Raw genomic sequence first — 13075 nt, forward strand, 5'->3', positions numbered from 1 at the left:
GAACTTCTGGCCCACACTGATACCACTCAAATGTCTCTGGGCCTTGCTTGTCCAGGTATAAACTGCATACTGGTGCTATGGAGGGAGGTGCTCTGTGCAGATAGGGACTGCTTTTAGTGTGTTTTAAGAGATTATTGCCCAAAGGGTCAACAGATGGAGGGGTGGACTTGTGTGACAGCACCTGGCTACAGAGATATGTCACTTATCTCAGTAAAATGTTGGGTCTCAGGTAAGTCAGAAAGGCCAGTCACAATGTACACTGTTTACACTGAACACGGATGGCAGCAACTGGCAAGGAATTTTTCTTTTTTTTTTTTTTTTGTCTTTTTTGAGGCGGGATCTCACTATGCAGTTCAGGCTGGCCTTGAGCTCACTTTGCAGCCCAGGGTGGTCTTGAACTTGCAATGATCTTCCCACCTCAGCCTCCTGAGTGTTGGGGTTACAGGCGTGAGCCACCATGCCTGGCCTGGCAAGGAATTTTTATAGAGCCATAAAAACACTGGTTAGCAATATGGAAAGTCTGTATACAAACTTGTAATACTGGGTGAGTTGGGTTTTGTTTTGTTTTTGGTACCAGGGAATTGAACTCATGACCTTGCGCTTGCTAAGCAGGTGCTTACACCATTGAGCTAAATCCCCAGTCCCTGGATGAGTTTTCAGTTGTATAAAATAGGCTAATGTGGGTCTAAGACCTGGAAGAAATTCAGTTTGTGCGCACAGCTTGTATTTTGTGAAAGTCATTTCAGTCCCATCTCATTCTCAGAAGAAAACCACTACTAGGAGCACAGGACCCAGACAGAAGTTCCCATTTGGAGACTGGGCTCCCACCTCTAAGGCAAGGAGGTTGTAGACAAGGTGTCCACACTGGCACTGCCACAGAACCGACACACAGTTGTGTGACATCCAGCGCTTTATTATAAGGGAAATCATTTTGGTCTGGGCAGAAAGGAGGCGGGGTGGACAGGGCCAGCGGCCCTCTCTGGGAAATTCCTGGGAATCGGATGTTCCTCTATACAGGTTGAGAGGAAACACCTTCATGGAAGAACCCCCAGGAGAGCATCTGGCAACTGCCAAGGCGGGATAGGAGGGGCGCCCTATGCTGGGCCGGACCCCTGGGACAGCAGAGCTTCGATGTCTGGCTCGATGTCGATGGTAGGAAAGCGGCGGCTGTACCTGCGCACCGGAACACCGTCGGGGCCCACCAGGAACTTCTCAAAATTCCAGGACACGTCATTACGGCATACCGGGGACCAGATGATGAACTTAGGGTCGGTCATGAGCGCAATGGGGTCGTCGCTGGGCGCCGGGAGGGCCTCTCGGAGGAAGGTGAAGAGTGGATGTGCTTTCGCACCATTCACCTCGCACTTCTCGAAGAGAGTGAAGTTGGGTTCGAACCCACCACCGGGTCGGACGTACTTGAGCGAATGCAGAATCTCTTCGTTCTTGGCGTTCTCCTAAGGAAAGAGAAAGGTAGCTACCATCCGAGACAACAAGGCGGGTAGCTTCTCACCACAAGGCAGAATTTCGCGCGAGTCACCAGAATGGCGCCCTCCTTGTACCACCCAGGGCGGGCCTGGGTTGCAGGCGACAATGGCCTGCTCTTGGCGCCCAGGCCGTGGCCACCACCCTACTCCTCCCCAACTTCTCGCCCACTGCACCTGGTGTCCGAACTGGTTGCACGGGAAGCCGAGGACAACCAGGCCCTTGTGCCCGAGGCGCGCCTGCAGATCGTTCATCTGGGTGAAGTCCCGGACCGTGGTGCCTCAAAGGGAGGCCACATTCTCAATGAGCAGCACCTTGCCTCGCAGGGAGCCGAAATTTAGCGGCTCCCCCCCGGCCAGCGGGCGCGCGGAGAAGGAGTATACGGTGGCCTGAGCGGCCGCTACCAACCGAGCAGCACACATGACGAAAGCACAAAACGACTAAGTGCTCTTGAGCCGCCGCCTTTTCGTTGGCGGGTCACGTGGCACCTACACTTTTCCGGGAGCTCAGCTCCTCCCTACTGAAGGTCACGCCTCATCCGGCCACCGCCCATCCGGGCGGACTGCCCTTCCCCCAGCAGGGACAGGCGGGAGGGTGTGACCTGGTTTAAGGCAGCTCCACCCAGACCATCCGGCAGCTGCATTTTGGGCAGCTAGAGCAGGCTGGGTCTGGCCCGGAGGCCGCGCCTAGTTACCAAGACTGTGGTGTGGGGCAAAACCTCGAAGAGGGGCTGCTGAGGAAGAGGAAACAGCTCCTGCACAAAGTCCTCATCCTACACCATGTCACTCTCCCAACATCTACCCTACTGTTGCCAGGTGCATGTTTTTTTTTTGTTTTTTTTGTTTTTGTCTTTTCCCTTTTTATCGGTACCAGGGATCGAACTCACGACTGCCTGCTTGTAAGGCAGGCACTTATGCCGCTGAGCTAAATCCCCAGCCCTGGTGCATTAAGTTTTGACTTGCGGCAATGGTATTACTGACTGCATCTGGCAAGGCAAGTTCTATGAGTTTTTTTTTTTTTTTTGAGACAGACCTATGTAGTTCAGGCTGGGACTGAACTATGTAGCAGACTGGCCTCCAGGAGTTCAAGGTAACCCTCCTGCCTCAGCCTCTATAGTGTGCTGGGATTACAGGCATGTGCCACTAGCTAGCTACAACGGTGTTGGGTCTCACACAATAGAGGCCCAGGCTGGCCTCAAACTCACAGTGGTCTTCCTACCCAATCTGACCCAGTGCTGGGATCAGAGGCATCCACCACACCAGCTCTCCGTGGCTTTAGGGGCAAATTGCTGGGCATACTGGCACATGCCTGTGAGGGCTGAGGCAAAATGACCACTACCAGTTGAAGGTCTGAACTGCATATTGAGACTGTGTCTCAAGAAGCAAAATAGGCAAGTTAGAGGAAGGTGCATAATACATGGGTGCATACCAGTAGCACACAGGGCTCCAGGCTCCAAGACAGTTCTTTTTCTAGCCTCACATCTAGGCCTCTGGTCTTCCTCCTTTCTATCCCTAGTGCTACAGTGTCCTTACACAGGTGCTCCGCAACAGGGTACTCCTACAATACTCTAGCCTCCTCAAGTAGAACCAACAGCTTGGCAGGGCTGAGGAAATTCAGCCTAAACTGCCCTCTTCAGGTCTCCTCCCTGGGGGCTTCCCACTGACGCCCAACCTGAATGACACAGGACAGTCACATCTGGGGGAGGAGTCAAGCTAATGATGGATCATGTGTGGCACACAAGTGGTACTTTGCACTCAGTAAATACTGCTAGGAGTGTTGAGTTCTTTCACCCTCCTGCCCCCTGCCCTGGAGAAAAACAAACACAGGATACAGTAAGTTTAGAAAACTGCCTTTATTCTATTAGTTGGAAAAATTAACTGGTACAGAAAAAAAGTTTAGTCAGCTGGAGAGAAGAGAAAAACCAAGTGTCATCCCTGAGAACCAACGGCTTCTCGGGAAGGGCACCCCAATAGTGAGGAGAAAGGAGCACTGTGAATTAGAGCCAGGCCCTGCAGTCCAGGTGAGAAAGGCTATGCCATCTTCAAACCAAATTCCTAGTACCCAGTTCTAGAAAGGAACACTGGGATATGTGGGTCCAGAGAGAGGCAACAGCCTTTAGGTATCAGAGAAAGTGACAAAATGGGAATTTTTAAAAAATGAATTTTCCATCTGACTTTATTTCCAAATACACTTTCTTGTTTAAAAAAACAAAACAAAACAAAACAAAACAAAACACCAATACATTCTCTGTGGGGATGACAAATATCAGTCTTAGGAAATCCAATTATACAAAAAATACTACATCTAGGGGATTTAGCTCAGGGGCATAAGCACCTGCCTCGAAAAAAATACTACATCTAGTCTGGGGTAGATATATTTATTTTTGGTAACATACATTAAGTGCCACTAATTACATGGTAACTATAAAGTAACTAACATGAAACCACAGAACTGTAACTCTGCCACAGCTGCATGGACATGGGGCTTCTGGCTGAGCATGTTTTCAAAAAAACTGGATGCCTGCCCCAGAGCCATGCAGTGAACTCCATGAGGAGTAAGGCTATGAAGTGGGGACTCAGAATTCCCTGCAACTGACAGATTATAGAGGCAGGATATGTTAGTTATAAAGTAGTTACAGCCTAATTCACAAAAGTTACCAACTGTCTCTAGAGAGAAGCAAGAAGTAAAGAAATTCTTTGAATTAGCGCCTGGTGTGTCAGGTGGAGTGCAGAAAGGGCTGTTAGAGCAGTGTTGGAAGGACCCTGGCAGGTCAGATGGGTTGGACATCATTAATAATCATTGCTGGCTTCTAAATACTGGTAGCAAGATGACTTCTGATTTGTAATCTTAGGTAAATTATAGATAAATGAAAAAGGCCAGTAATCATACACTAAGATTAATAAACAGCACTTCAAAATTAACCGCATGAGGGCTGTGCTTGCAGCAAGGTTTCACAAGACAAGGCACCCAGATTTTTTCTTCCCACGCCTGGCTTGCAGAGCAGCTCTCGTGGCCATTTCAAAAACTTCTCTCACTCCATCTTTGGTCTTTGCTGAACACTCCATGTATCCAAAGGCGCCAATCCTGTTTGCCATATCTCTGCCTTCTTCAGGTTTTACTGGCTCCTAGCAACGAGAAAAGAGTGCTTACTTACATACATACACAAAATAGGTACAGAATGTTTCCATTCTACTAAAAGACTTGGAGACAGAATCATGCCATGCAATAATCACCCTTCTCCAAATGTCTCTGGTAAACGTGCTCTTGTCTGGGAAGTAGAAATAAGAGGTCAGAGCAGCTCTGGAAGATTAAAGAAGGAATCTAGGGCAAACCTTTAGGTGCTTCTCTAGTTTATAGAGAACTGAATGCCAAGGGATAGAACTAAAGCCTGCTTTGAGGCAGAGAAATTGCAGTGGGTTTTTCTTTTTGAGAAAGGGCCTCACTATGTAGTTCAGGGTAGGCTGGAACTCCATATGTAACCCAGAGTGGCATCAAACTCACAACAGTCCTCCTTCCTCAGGATTCTGAGCACTGGGATCACAGGTGTATGGCACCACAGCCAGCATTTTCTGTTTATGTGGTTCTGGGGATGAAACATTGGGCCTCACAGATATTAGGCAAGTGCTAGTATTAAATCATCAGGTCCCCTGCCATCAGGTCACAGACTTTTAAGAGGCTAGCAGCCCATACCTCTACCATCACTTTATAATAAAGGAATAGGTAAAGGCATTAGAACTTTCTGCCTTTAGTTTTTCTCTTTTTTTTTTGGTCTTTTTGAGGCAGGGTCTCACTGTGCAGTTCAGGCTGGCCGTGAGTTCACTTTATAGCCTAGGCTGGTCTCGAACTTGCAATAATCCTCCTGCCTCAGTGTCCTAAGTGCTGGGGTTACAGGCATGTGCCACCACACTCAGCTTTGCCTTCAGGTATTCTGAGTACGCAGTAGTTGCTAATTTATCTTTGGCCTCACAAGTACTCCAGTAGTAAGTAGAGAAGAAAATCAAAAGCCCACTAAAGCTCTGAGACACTAACTAGGATGGTTCCTTCCTGGGCTGCCAGTGCTTAAAGGCACTTTTATAAGAGACATTCCAGGTTGTAGATATAGCTCAGTGATGCAGGACTTGCCTAGCATGTATGTGAACGGTCCAGAGTTCAACAGCCCAAAATAAAAACAAAACAAAACCATCCCCAGAGACATAATGAGGTGGGTGTTTTTTGTTTTTAAAAGACACGAGGGTCTTGACATGTAGTTCAGACTGGCCTCAAACTCAGTGATTCTGCCTCTAGGAGTGTTGGGATCGCCAGCATGTACCATCATGGGTGCCCATGCTGATGTTTCTCTATGTGAATGTCAAATGAGAGTGGTCATAAACATCCAAGTTCAAGAATGTGATAAGGCTCGGTGTAGTGGCATACGCCTCTGATCCCAGCTTCTGACTGATCAAGAGGCTGAGCCAAGAAGAATGCTGCAAGTTTCAGGTTAGCCTGGGGTACATACATAGTGAGTTCAATACCAATCTGGGCTATATTTTAAGACCCTGGCTCAAAAAACAACAAAAACAAAAAAGAATGCTGCTGGAGGGGCTGGGGATTTAGCTCAGCGGCATAAGCACCTGCCTTGCAAACAGGCAGTCATTAGTTCAATCCCCAGTACCAATATTAAAAAAAAAAAGAATGCTGCTGGAATACAGAGGCTTGTCCCAGGCCATACCTGTTTCATCTTGGCTAACTCCCGCCTTGTGTGCTCATCATTCCGAAGATCCTTCTTGTTCCCAACCAGGATAATGGGTACGTTGGGACAGAAATGCTTCACTTCTGGGGTCCATTTTTCTGGGATGTTTTCTTTGAGAAGAAAAATGCACACAGTATGGGAAAACATTACAATTCCATCTTAAGACATTATCATTGCTGTTTTAGAAGTATGTTGGACATCTTGCCAGGCATGGTGCTATCCAGCTAGGATCCTAGCACTGTGGAAGGCTGAGACAGAAGATCAGAAATTTCAAGACCAGCCTGGGGAATGTAGCAAGACCTTGTCTCAATAATATAAAAAGGCTGAAGATATAACTCAGTGCAAAGGCCCTAGCTTCAATGCTTGCTACTGGAGTGCAGTAAGGGGGGAGAGAATTAAAATCAGAACATAATAAAATTATTTTAGACAGTTAACAGAAACCCACTGATCTCAAAAACAACAAAAAGGCCCCCGCATCAACACTCTCTCAATTGCACCAAGAATGCTGACTTTCTCTATATACAGGGTCCAAGTAAATGGACCCAGATGCACATTTTCTTTGTTACCTTGCTCATGGGGCCTAGAAGGTGAATTTCATCCTGTGTATTTTTCTTTCTTCTTTTTTTCAGGATCTATATGTAGTCTAAAATGGTCTCAAACTTGTGACCCTCCTGTCTTAGCCTCTTAAGTACTGTAATTACAGACATGTGACATATGCTGGCTCAGTTGCTGGTATTTAAAATGGCTCAAATTGACCAAGGAGGTGCACACCTATAATTTCAGCACTCAGGAGGCTGAGGCGAGATGATCACCTTTGAGTTGGAGGCTAGCCTGGGTGGCACAGTTCAAGGTCATCTTGAACAATATAGTGAGTGTCTTTAAAAAACAAACAAACAAAAAGGCTCAAAAATGACTCTCAATAGTTAAAAGGTATTTGGGCATGATGACACATAGCTGTACTCTCAGAAATCTAGAAGGCTGAGGCAAGTGGATCCCAACCCAAGTTCAAAGTTCAAGCTCAATGTGAAGACCCTGGATTCAATCCTAATAGGGTGTGTGTGTGTGTGTGCACTTTTCATGATTTCCCTATTTATTCGCCTATTTAATCTTGGTTGCCTCAATCAGAAAGCATGAAGACATTTTTTCTTGTATCTGTAGAACTCTCAGCAGCAGACAATAACTGCTCAGATCTGTCAAACAGATCTTAGCTTTCGGTTGACACGTTAGCTTGATCTTGTGTATGTTAGGCAAACATTTGCTGTTGAACTACAGCTCCACTCATGCTGGGATCACAAGCATGTGCCACCATGCCTTCTCCTTACCCTATGTAGTTTGTTCCATCTTTCCTAAGACAGGGTCTTGCTATGTAGTTCAGGCTGACCTCAAACTCTCAGGGTGATCCTCCTGCCACAGCCTCCCAGGAGCTCAGATTACAGGTGTGCACCACCATACCTTGTATTGTAACTAGTCCATATCTTTTTTTTTTTGGTACTGAGGATCGAACTCACGAACTCGCACTTGCCAGGCAGGTGCTTACACTTCTGAGACAAATCCCCAGCCCTAGCCCTTATCATTTTTAAAGTTCCAAAAGGCCAGGCCTGCTGGTGCTCATCTGTAATCCCACCACAACTAGCTAAAAGGTTGCTACTTTTTGTGTGTGGTGTTGGGGACTGAATCCAGGGCCTTTGCACTGAGCTAAATCTCTAATCCTTTTTTTGGTACCGGGAATTGAACTTAGGACCTTGTGCTTATCAGGCAGGCACTGTGCCATTGAGCTATATTCCCGGTTCCATAACCCTTTATTTGAGAGGGTCTAGCTAAATTGCCCACACTGGCCTTAACCTTGTAAAAACTCTTGCCTTGGCCTCCCAGAGTGCTGAGATTATGGTTGTAAACCACTACACTGAACAGTACGGCAGATACATTTTAAACACTAGAACAGGCTTAGTGGTACAGTTCTGTATTATGATGATTGCTTAGCATTATGTGCATTCCATCTCTAGCACCACAATAAAACAATCACTGTAGCCCACAAGATAGAGGCTAAAAAAGGAGCTATAGCCCACTTCTACTGTTCCAAAGCTTGAGGACATTGGCTACTGACGACTCTTTTTCTAAAGTCTAGTCCTGCTTTTTTTTCTGTTTGATGTCCAGAAGAGGTCTGAAAAACCACATGTTCATCATGTAAACACATGGTGACAAACAGGCTTATAATGCTACTCACCTAAACTATCAGGGCTGTCAATGGAGAAACACATGAGTATAACATCAGTATCTGGGTAAGAGAGAGGCCTCAGGCGATCATAATCTTCCTGTCCAGCCGTGTCCCACAAAGCCAACTCTACCTAAGATGGAAAAACAAATGACCACAGAAATAGGAGGTTAATTCCACTATCCACTTTTAGAAAAAGTGACACTTGCCAAAGTACATTCAAAGACAACACCATCCAAAATAGTACAATAGAAGAGTGTTTAATTTTTAGGAGAATGAAACCCAAATGCTGAGGTATTCTCCTTGTTCCTTCGTACTGGGGATGGAATGCAAGGCCTTCATATTGAGCTACATTCCCACACCTTTTTATTTTGAGACAGGGTCATTTTTTGTTTTTTTAATATACTGTCCTCAGATAGAGGATGTATCAGACAATCAAACTGATAAGAACAGATAGTACATTTGATCTTAGCCAAAAAGCTGACAAGCAAATGAGACAGGGTCTTGATGTGCTGTCCTGGCTGGACTTAAACTTGCAGCCCCCATGCCTCATCTTTAGAGTGCTGGGCTTATAGATATGGGTCACTGTGCCTGGGTGAATGTGTGCCTATACTGTTTTAGGTTTCAGATTTCTCAAAATAGCAAATTTGAGAACAGATTTAAGAAATGAACCAAGTAGCATAATTTAAATTAACTGGTGAAAATAACTTTGTAAGAAGTGTTTTACATATGTGCAGTTGTATGTGTCTATATATAGTCCCAGCTACCTGGAAGGCTAACGCAGGATTGCAAATTTGAAGCCAATTTAGTGAGACCTTGTCTCAAACCCAAAAAAAGGCTGGCAGGCCAGGGATATAGCTCAGCAGCACAGTGCCTGCCTGGCAAATGTGCGGTCCTGAGTTTCATTTCTGCTACACAAAAAACAAACCTAAGGGGTAGGGAAGTAACTCAGTGGTGCAGTGCCTCTGGGCTTAATCCCTAAATTGGGCAGGGGCTGGGCCAGGAAAAAGTGTTCACTATAAATAACATTATATAGTAGGAAAGAAAGTGGACAGATAAGAAAGGAAACCAAGGGCCAGAGATTTAGCAGCAAAGCCCCTGCCTAGCAAGTACAAATGTCGTGAGCTTGATCCCCAGAACCAAAGAAAAGAAAAGAAAAGGAACAAACAAAATTATAAAAAACATGGCACCAGGTGTAAAGAGAAATGTCACACCAAGTAACTTTCCTTAATACATTCTCACTCAACCATTTCCTTCCTCTGTTTCATTATGCTCTAGCATGTAAACACTGACACCTTCTATTACTGTGGATTGAACCCACAGTCTTCGGTGTGCTAAGCAAGCTATCCCTACATCTCTATATCTCCCTCTTACTATTTTTTTAAATTTAAATTTTAAAAAAATTAAGTCTCTCACTGAAATCCTCAGGCTGGCTTTGAATTTGTGGTACTTCTGCCCCAGCCTCTCAAGTAGCTAGGATTACAGGTGTGCAGCAAATTTGTATCTGAGTAACAAGAAAAGGTTTTATGCCAGATGTTCCAAATGTTATACAAAGCCTAAAGTCACAGAAAAGCCTGGCAGCTCTGTCTTTACTGCTGACCTGCCTGAATGGTTGCAAGAAAACATTTTGTAAGGTAGGGGGTAGTACTATTTTCATACCCGGCTACTTGGTTCATTTTCTGTGGTAGGAAGTTTAACTGATGCCTGGGCTCTGGATGGAGGTCCCCTTTCAGTACCGCCAGCTAGGTCACCTGTCTTTATAATGCTTGGAACACTCTAATTCTTTCACAATGCAATTTTTTTCCTTTTTCTTTTTTTGGTTCCAGCAATCAACCTTAGGATCTTGTGCTTGCGGGGCAGGTGCTGTATCACTGAGCTATATCCCTAGCCCCCAAATTTCATTTTTTAAACATTTCTTCCTGGCCAGTTCATGGCTAATGATCTGCTAAAGAACCTCTGCAAGAACCACTGCCCTTCTGTCTTGCACACCATCAGCTTGGTACATATAGCTAAGATAAACTGATATTCAACTTGTTACAACTTATTCATACCTCTGAAAGGATACTTTGCACACTACCTGTGAAATCCCACTCTCCTGGATGCCTCCATGCTCCAAGGGTGTTCAGTCAGAAACATCCAACCTCAGCAAGCTACTGATAAATGCTTTTAGGGTATGAGTCTATCTCTTGTTAGAGGGGCAATGTTTGGGGCAGGTTCTTCCTGGGAACATGATCACCTACAATCCAGCACAACTCTCCTTGTGAATATGGACATTCTCAGGCAGTGCCCCCTCCACCGTGGGAGCTCCCAAATTTCTCTGAAGCAGCCAGCTAGTCTGTGACACTTTTCTCCAATCAAGACCTTTTCTGGAAAGAGGGACTGTCCTGACTTGCCATGGTCAGTCACGCTCAAGATTGGTAGCACAAGAAAACTATCATGAGACTCAGGTATGGTGCACACATATAATCCCAGTACTTGGAAGGCAGAGATAGGAGCACACTGTGAGTTTCAGGGCAGCCTAAGCTACATAGCGAGTTCAAGGCCAGATGAGACTACATCCTGAGTCCCTGGCTCAAAAGACCTAGAAAAAACACCTCTAACCAAGCATACATGCAGAAAACTGACATTGAACTAGCAATGCTCTGCACTGTAGAGTCACCTTCAAGGTTGGACTCAAAATTCTGTGAGGCTGGAATGGCCTGACAGCAGTCTGTGTACCTCACCCTACATTTGGATAAAATGAAATACAAACTATGAAAGTGTTTAAGTGTGGTATTTTCGGGCCAATCTTAGAATGTGGTGCTTTCAAATAGTTTCAACTACTTCACAGAGCCATGATGGGACTTCTAATATGACGAAGGAGGACTTAATGGATAGGCAGTTCACCCATGGTCACAGGACTATCAGGAGGCTCTGTAACAAGAAACTCTGGAATTTCAAATACTCTGAACCATGTTTTCATATATGGTGCCACAAACCAGAGCTAAGTGACTTTGGTACAGGAAGATGGTAACAGGCAAGAAAAAAGGGAGTGAAGCTATGACAGCATTCCCCACAGAAGAGATATGTGACTGAGTGTCCAACAGGACTGAGCACATTGGAGTATTCAAGTTTTTTTTTTTTTTTCACATACAAGGGTAATTATTTCACATACAAGAAGCAAGGTAAGGCATTATTCTGAAAACTTAAAAAGTACAAAATAAATTCCACAAGGACTATTTTTGTCTTCCCCTAGGGCTTTCAGGACAGACACAGGGAAATGTTGATTTTGCCATCAGGCAAGACATTGAAACAACTGCAGCAGGCAATTTTGTGTTAAAATGTAGATGGAAATACTGTTTAAACGTCACACTACTGGTGGTATCCAATCAGTATAACCCTTTGAGAAGCATAAGCAACCTCTTTCCAGTTAATGGGGTTGCTTCTATTCACTTTTTGTTGTTGTTGTAGGTTCTGGGGGTCAAACTCTTAGCCTCACATTTGCCAGGCAGGTGCTTGCGCCGCTAAGCTAAATCCCCAGCCCTGTTTGTTTTTTGAGACAGGGTTTCACTATGTGATGTAGACTGGCTTTGAATATACTATGGAAGCTCAGGCTGGCCTAAAATTCACGGCAAACCCTCTGCTTCAGACTCCCAAGTGCTGGGATTACATGCATGTACCACCACGTCTGGCTACCTCTTGAATTAATCACATAAATGAGCATTTGGTATGATACACTGATAGAATTGTAAAAAGCAAAGTCAACCATACAAAAAAGTCTAAGTAGCTGGGCGTGGTGGTGTATGTCTGTAATCCCTGCACTTGGGAGGCTGAGGCAGGAAGATCATTGTAAATTTGAGATCAGCCTGGGCTACAAAGGCCAGCCTGCAATGCATTGTGAAACTCTGCCTCAAAAAGACAATCAGCTGGGGCTGGGGATTTAGCTCAGCGGCATAAGCACCTTCCTGGCAGGTGTGAGGCCGTGAGTTCAATCCCTGGTGCCACCAAAAAAAATAAAAATAAAAAAAAGGGCAATCAATCAACTGATAAATAAATAAGGCTCGAAAGACTGCATATACTAGGGCTGCCTCATGTAAAGCACTTAAGAATGTGTATGAAGTCTAGAAAACAATTTATCAATGAACAAAACTGGACTAAGATGACAGGTGAGAATAGACTATCCTTTCCAGCATTTCTATCATACTGTATCAAGAGGCAAATGGCCTAATTCTCTAATGGCTTTATGAAGAGCCTAACATGTAAAATAGCACTAGTTATTATGAAAAGTTAACTCACCTGTTTCCCATCCACTTCAATATCTGCCACATAGTTCTCAAACACTGTGGGAACATATACTTCTGGGAACTGGTCCTTGCTGAAGACTATGAGCAAGCATGTCTTACCACAAGCTCCATCACCAACAATTACCAGTTTCTTTCGGATGGCAGCCATTGCTGAAATACAAAACAAAGGTGTTATAAATGGAATTCATAAAAAGTCACACATAGGCCAGGCATCCCAGCACTCAGAAGGTAGGAAGACTGCTACAAATAGCAGGCTGTGGCACAGTTTTGTGGCCACTGGCTTCAATTAGTATACCTGAGTTCAAATTTCTAAAGCCAGGCATCTAACAGACGCCTGTAATCCCAACAGTTTCAAGACTGAGGTACAAG

The 13075-nt window shown here is 45.0% G+C and overlaps 2 protein-coding genes and 1 pseudogene across 5 annotated transcripts in view; all 3 read right to left on the reverse strand.

Annotated features, from left to right (window-relative positions):
- Positions 1–892: 892 nt before the first annotated feature.
- Gpx1 (glutathione peroxidase 1) lies at positions 893–1970 on the reverse strand. Its single transcript, XM_003476448.5, has 2 exons — positions 1659–1970; positions 893–1454 (listed from the first exon to the last, which is right to left on the reverse strand). Exons 1-2 carry the CDS (start codon positions 1902–1904, stop codon positions 1095–1097), a joined length of 606 nt encoding a protein of 201 aa, XP_003476496.2. The 5' UTR covers positions 1905–1970; the 3' UTR covers positions 893–1094.
- A 1349-nt stretch (positions 1971–3319) lies between these two features.
- Positions 3320–13075, reverse strand: part of Rhoa (ras homolog family member A) — a 44865-nt gene continuing 35109 nt past the window's right edge. For all 4 annotated transcript variants that reach the window (XM_005006647.4, XM_003476669.5, XM_013159615.3 and 1 more), the window contains 4 exons: positions 12699–12856; positions 8436–8556; positions 6191–6321; positions 3320–4607 (listed from right to left, as the gene is read on the reverse strand). In XM_005006647.4, the coding sequence (XP_005006704.1) occupies positions 4434–4607; positions 6191–6321; positions 8436–8556; positions 12699–12854 (582 nt within the window). In that variant the 5' untranslated portion in view covers positions 12855–12856 and the 3' untranslated portion in view covers positions 3320–4433. The remainder of the gene's footprint in view (positions 4608–6190; positions 6322–8435; positions 8557–12698; positions 12857–13075) is intronic.
- On the reverse strand, positions 8800–8915 carry LOC111753506 (U2 spliceosomal RNA; annotated as a pseudogene).

This window comes from Cavia porcellus, unplaced genomic scaffold (genome assembly GCF_034190915.1).
Source record: "Cavia porcellus strain 051 isolate PalLab524CR breed Dunkin Hartley unplaced genomic scaffold, mCavPor4.1 scaffold_5, whole genome shotgun sequence".
In the NCBI taxonomy this organism is placed as follows: Eukaryota; Metazoa; Chordata; class Mammalia; order Rodentia; family Caviidae; genus Cavia; species Cavia porcellus.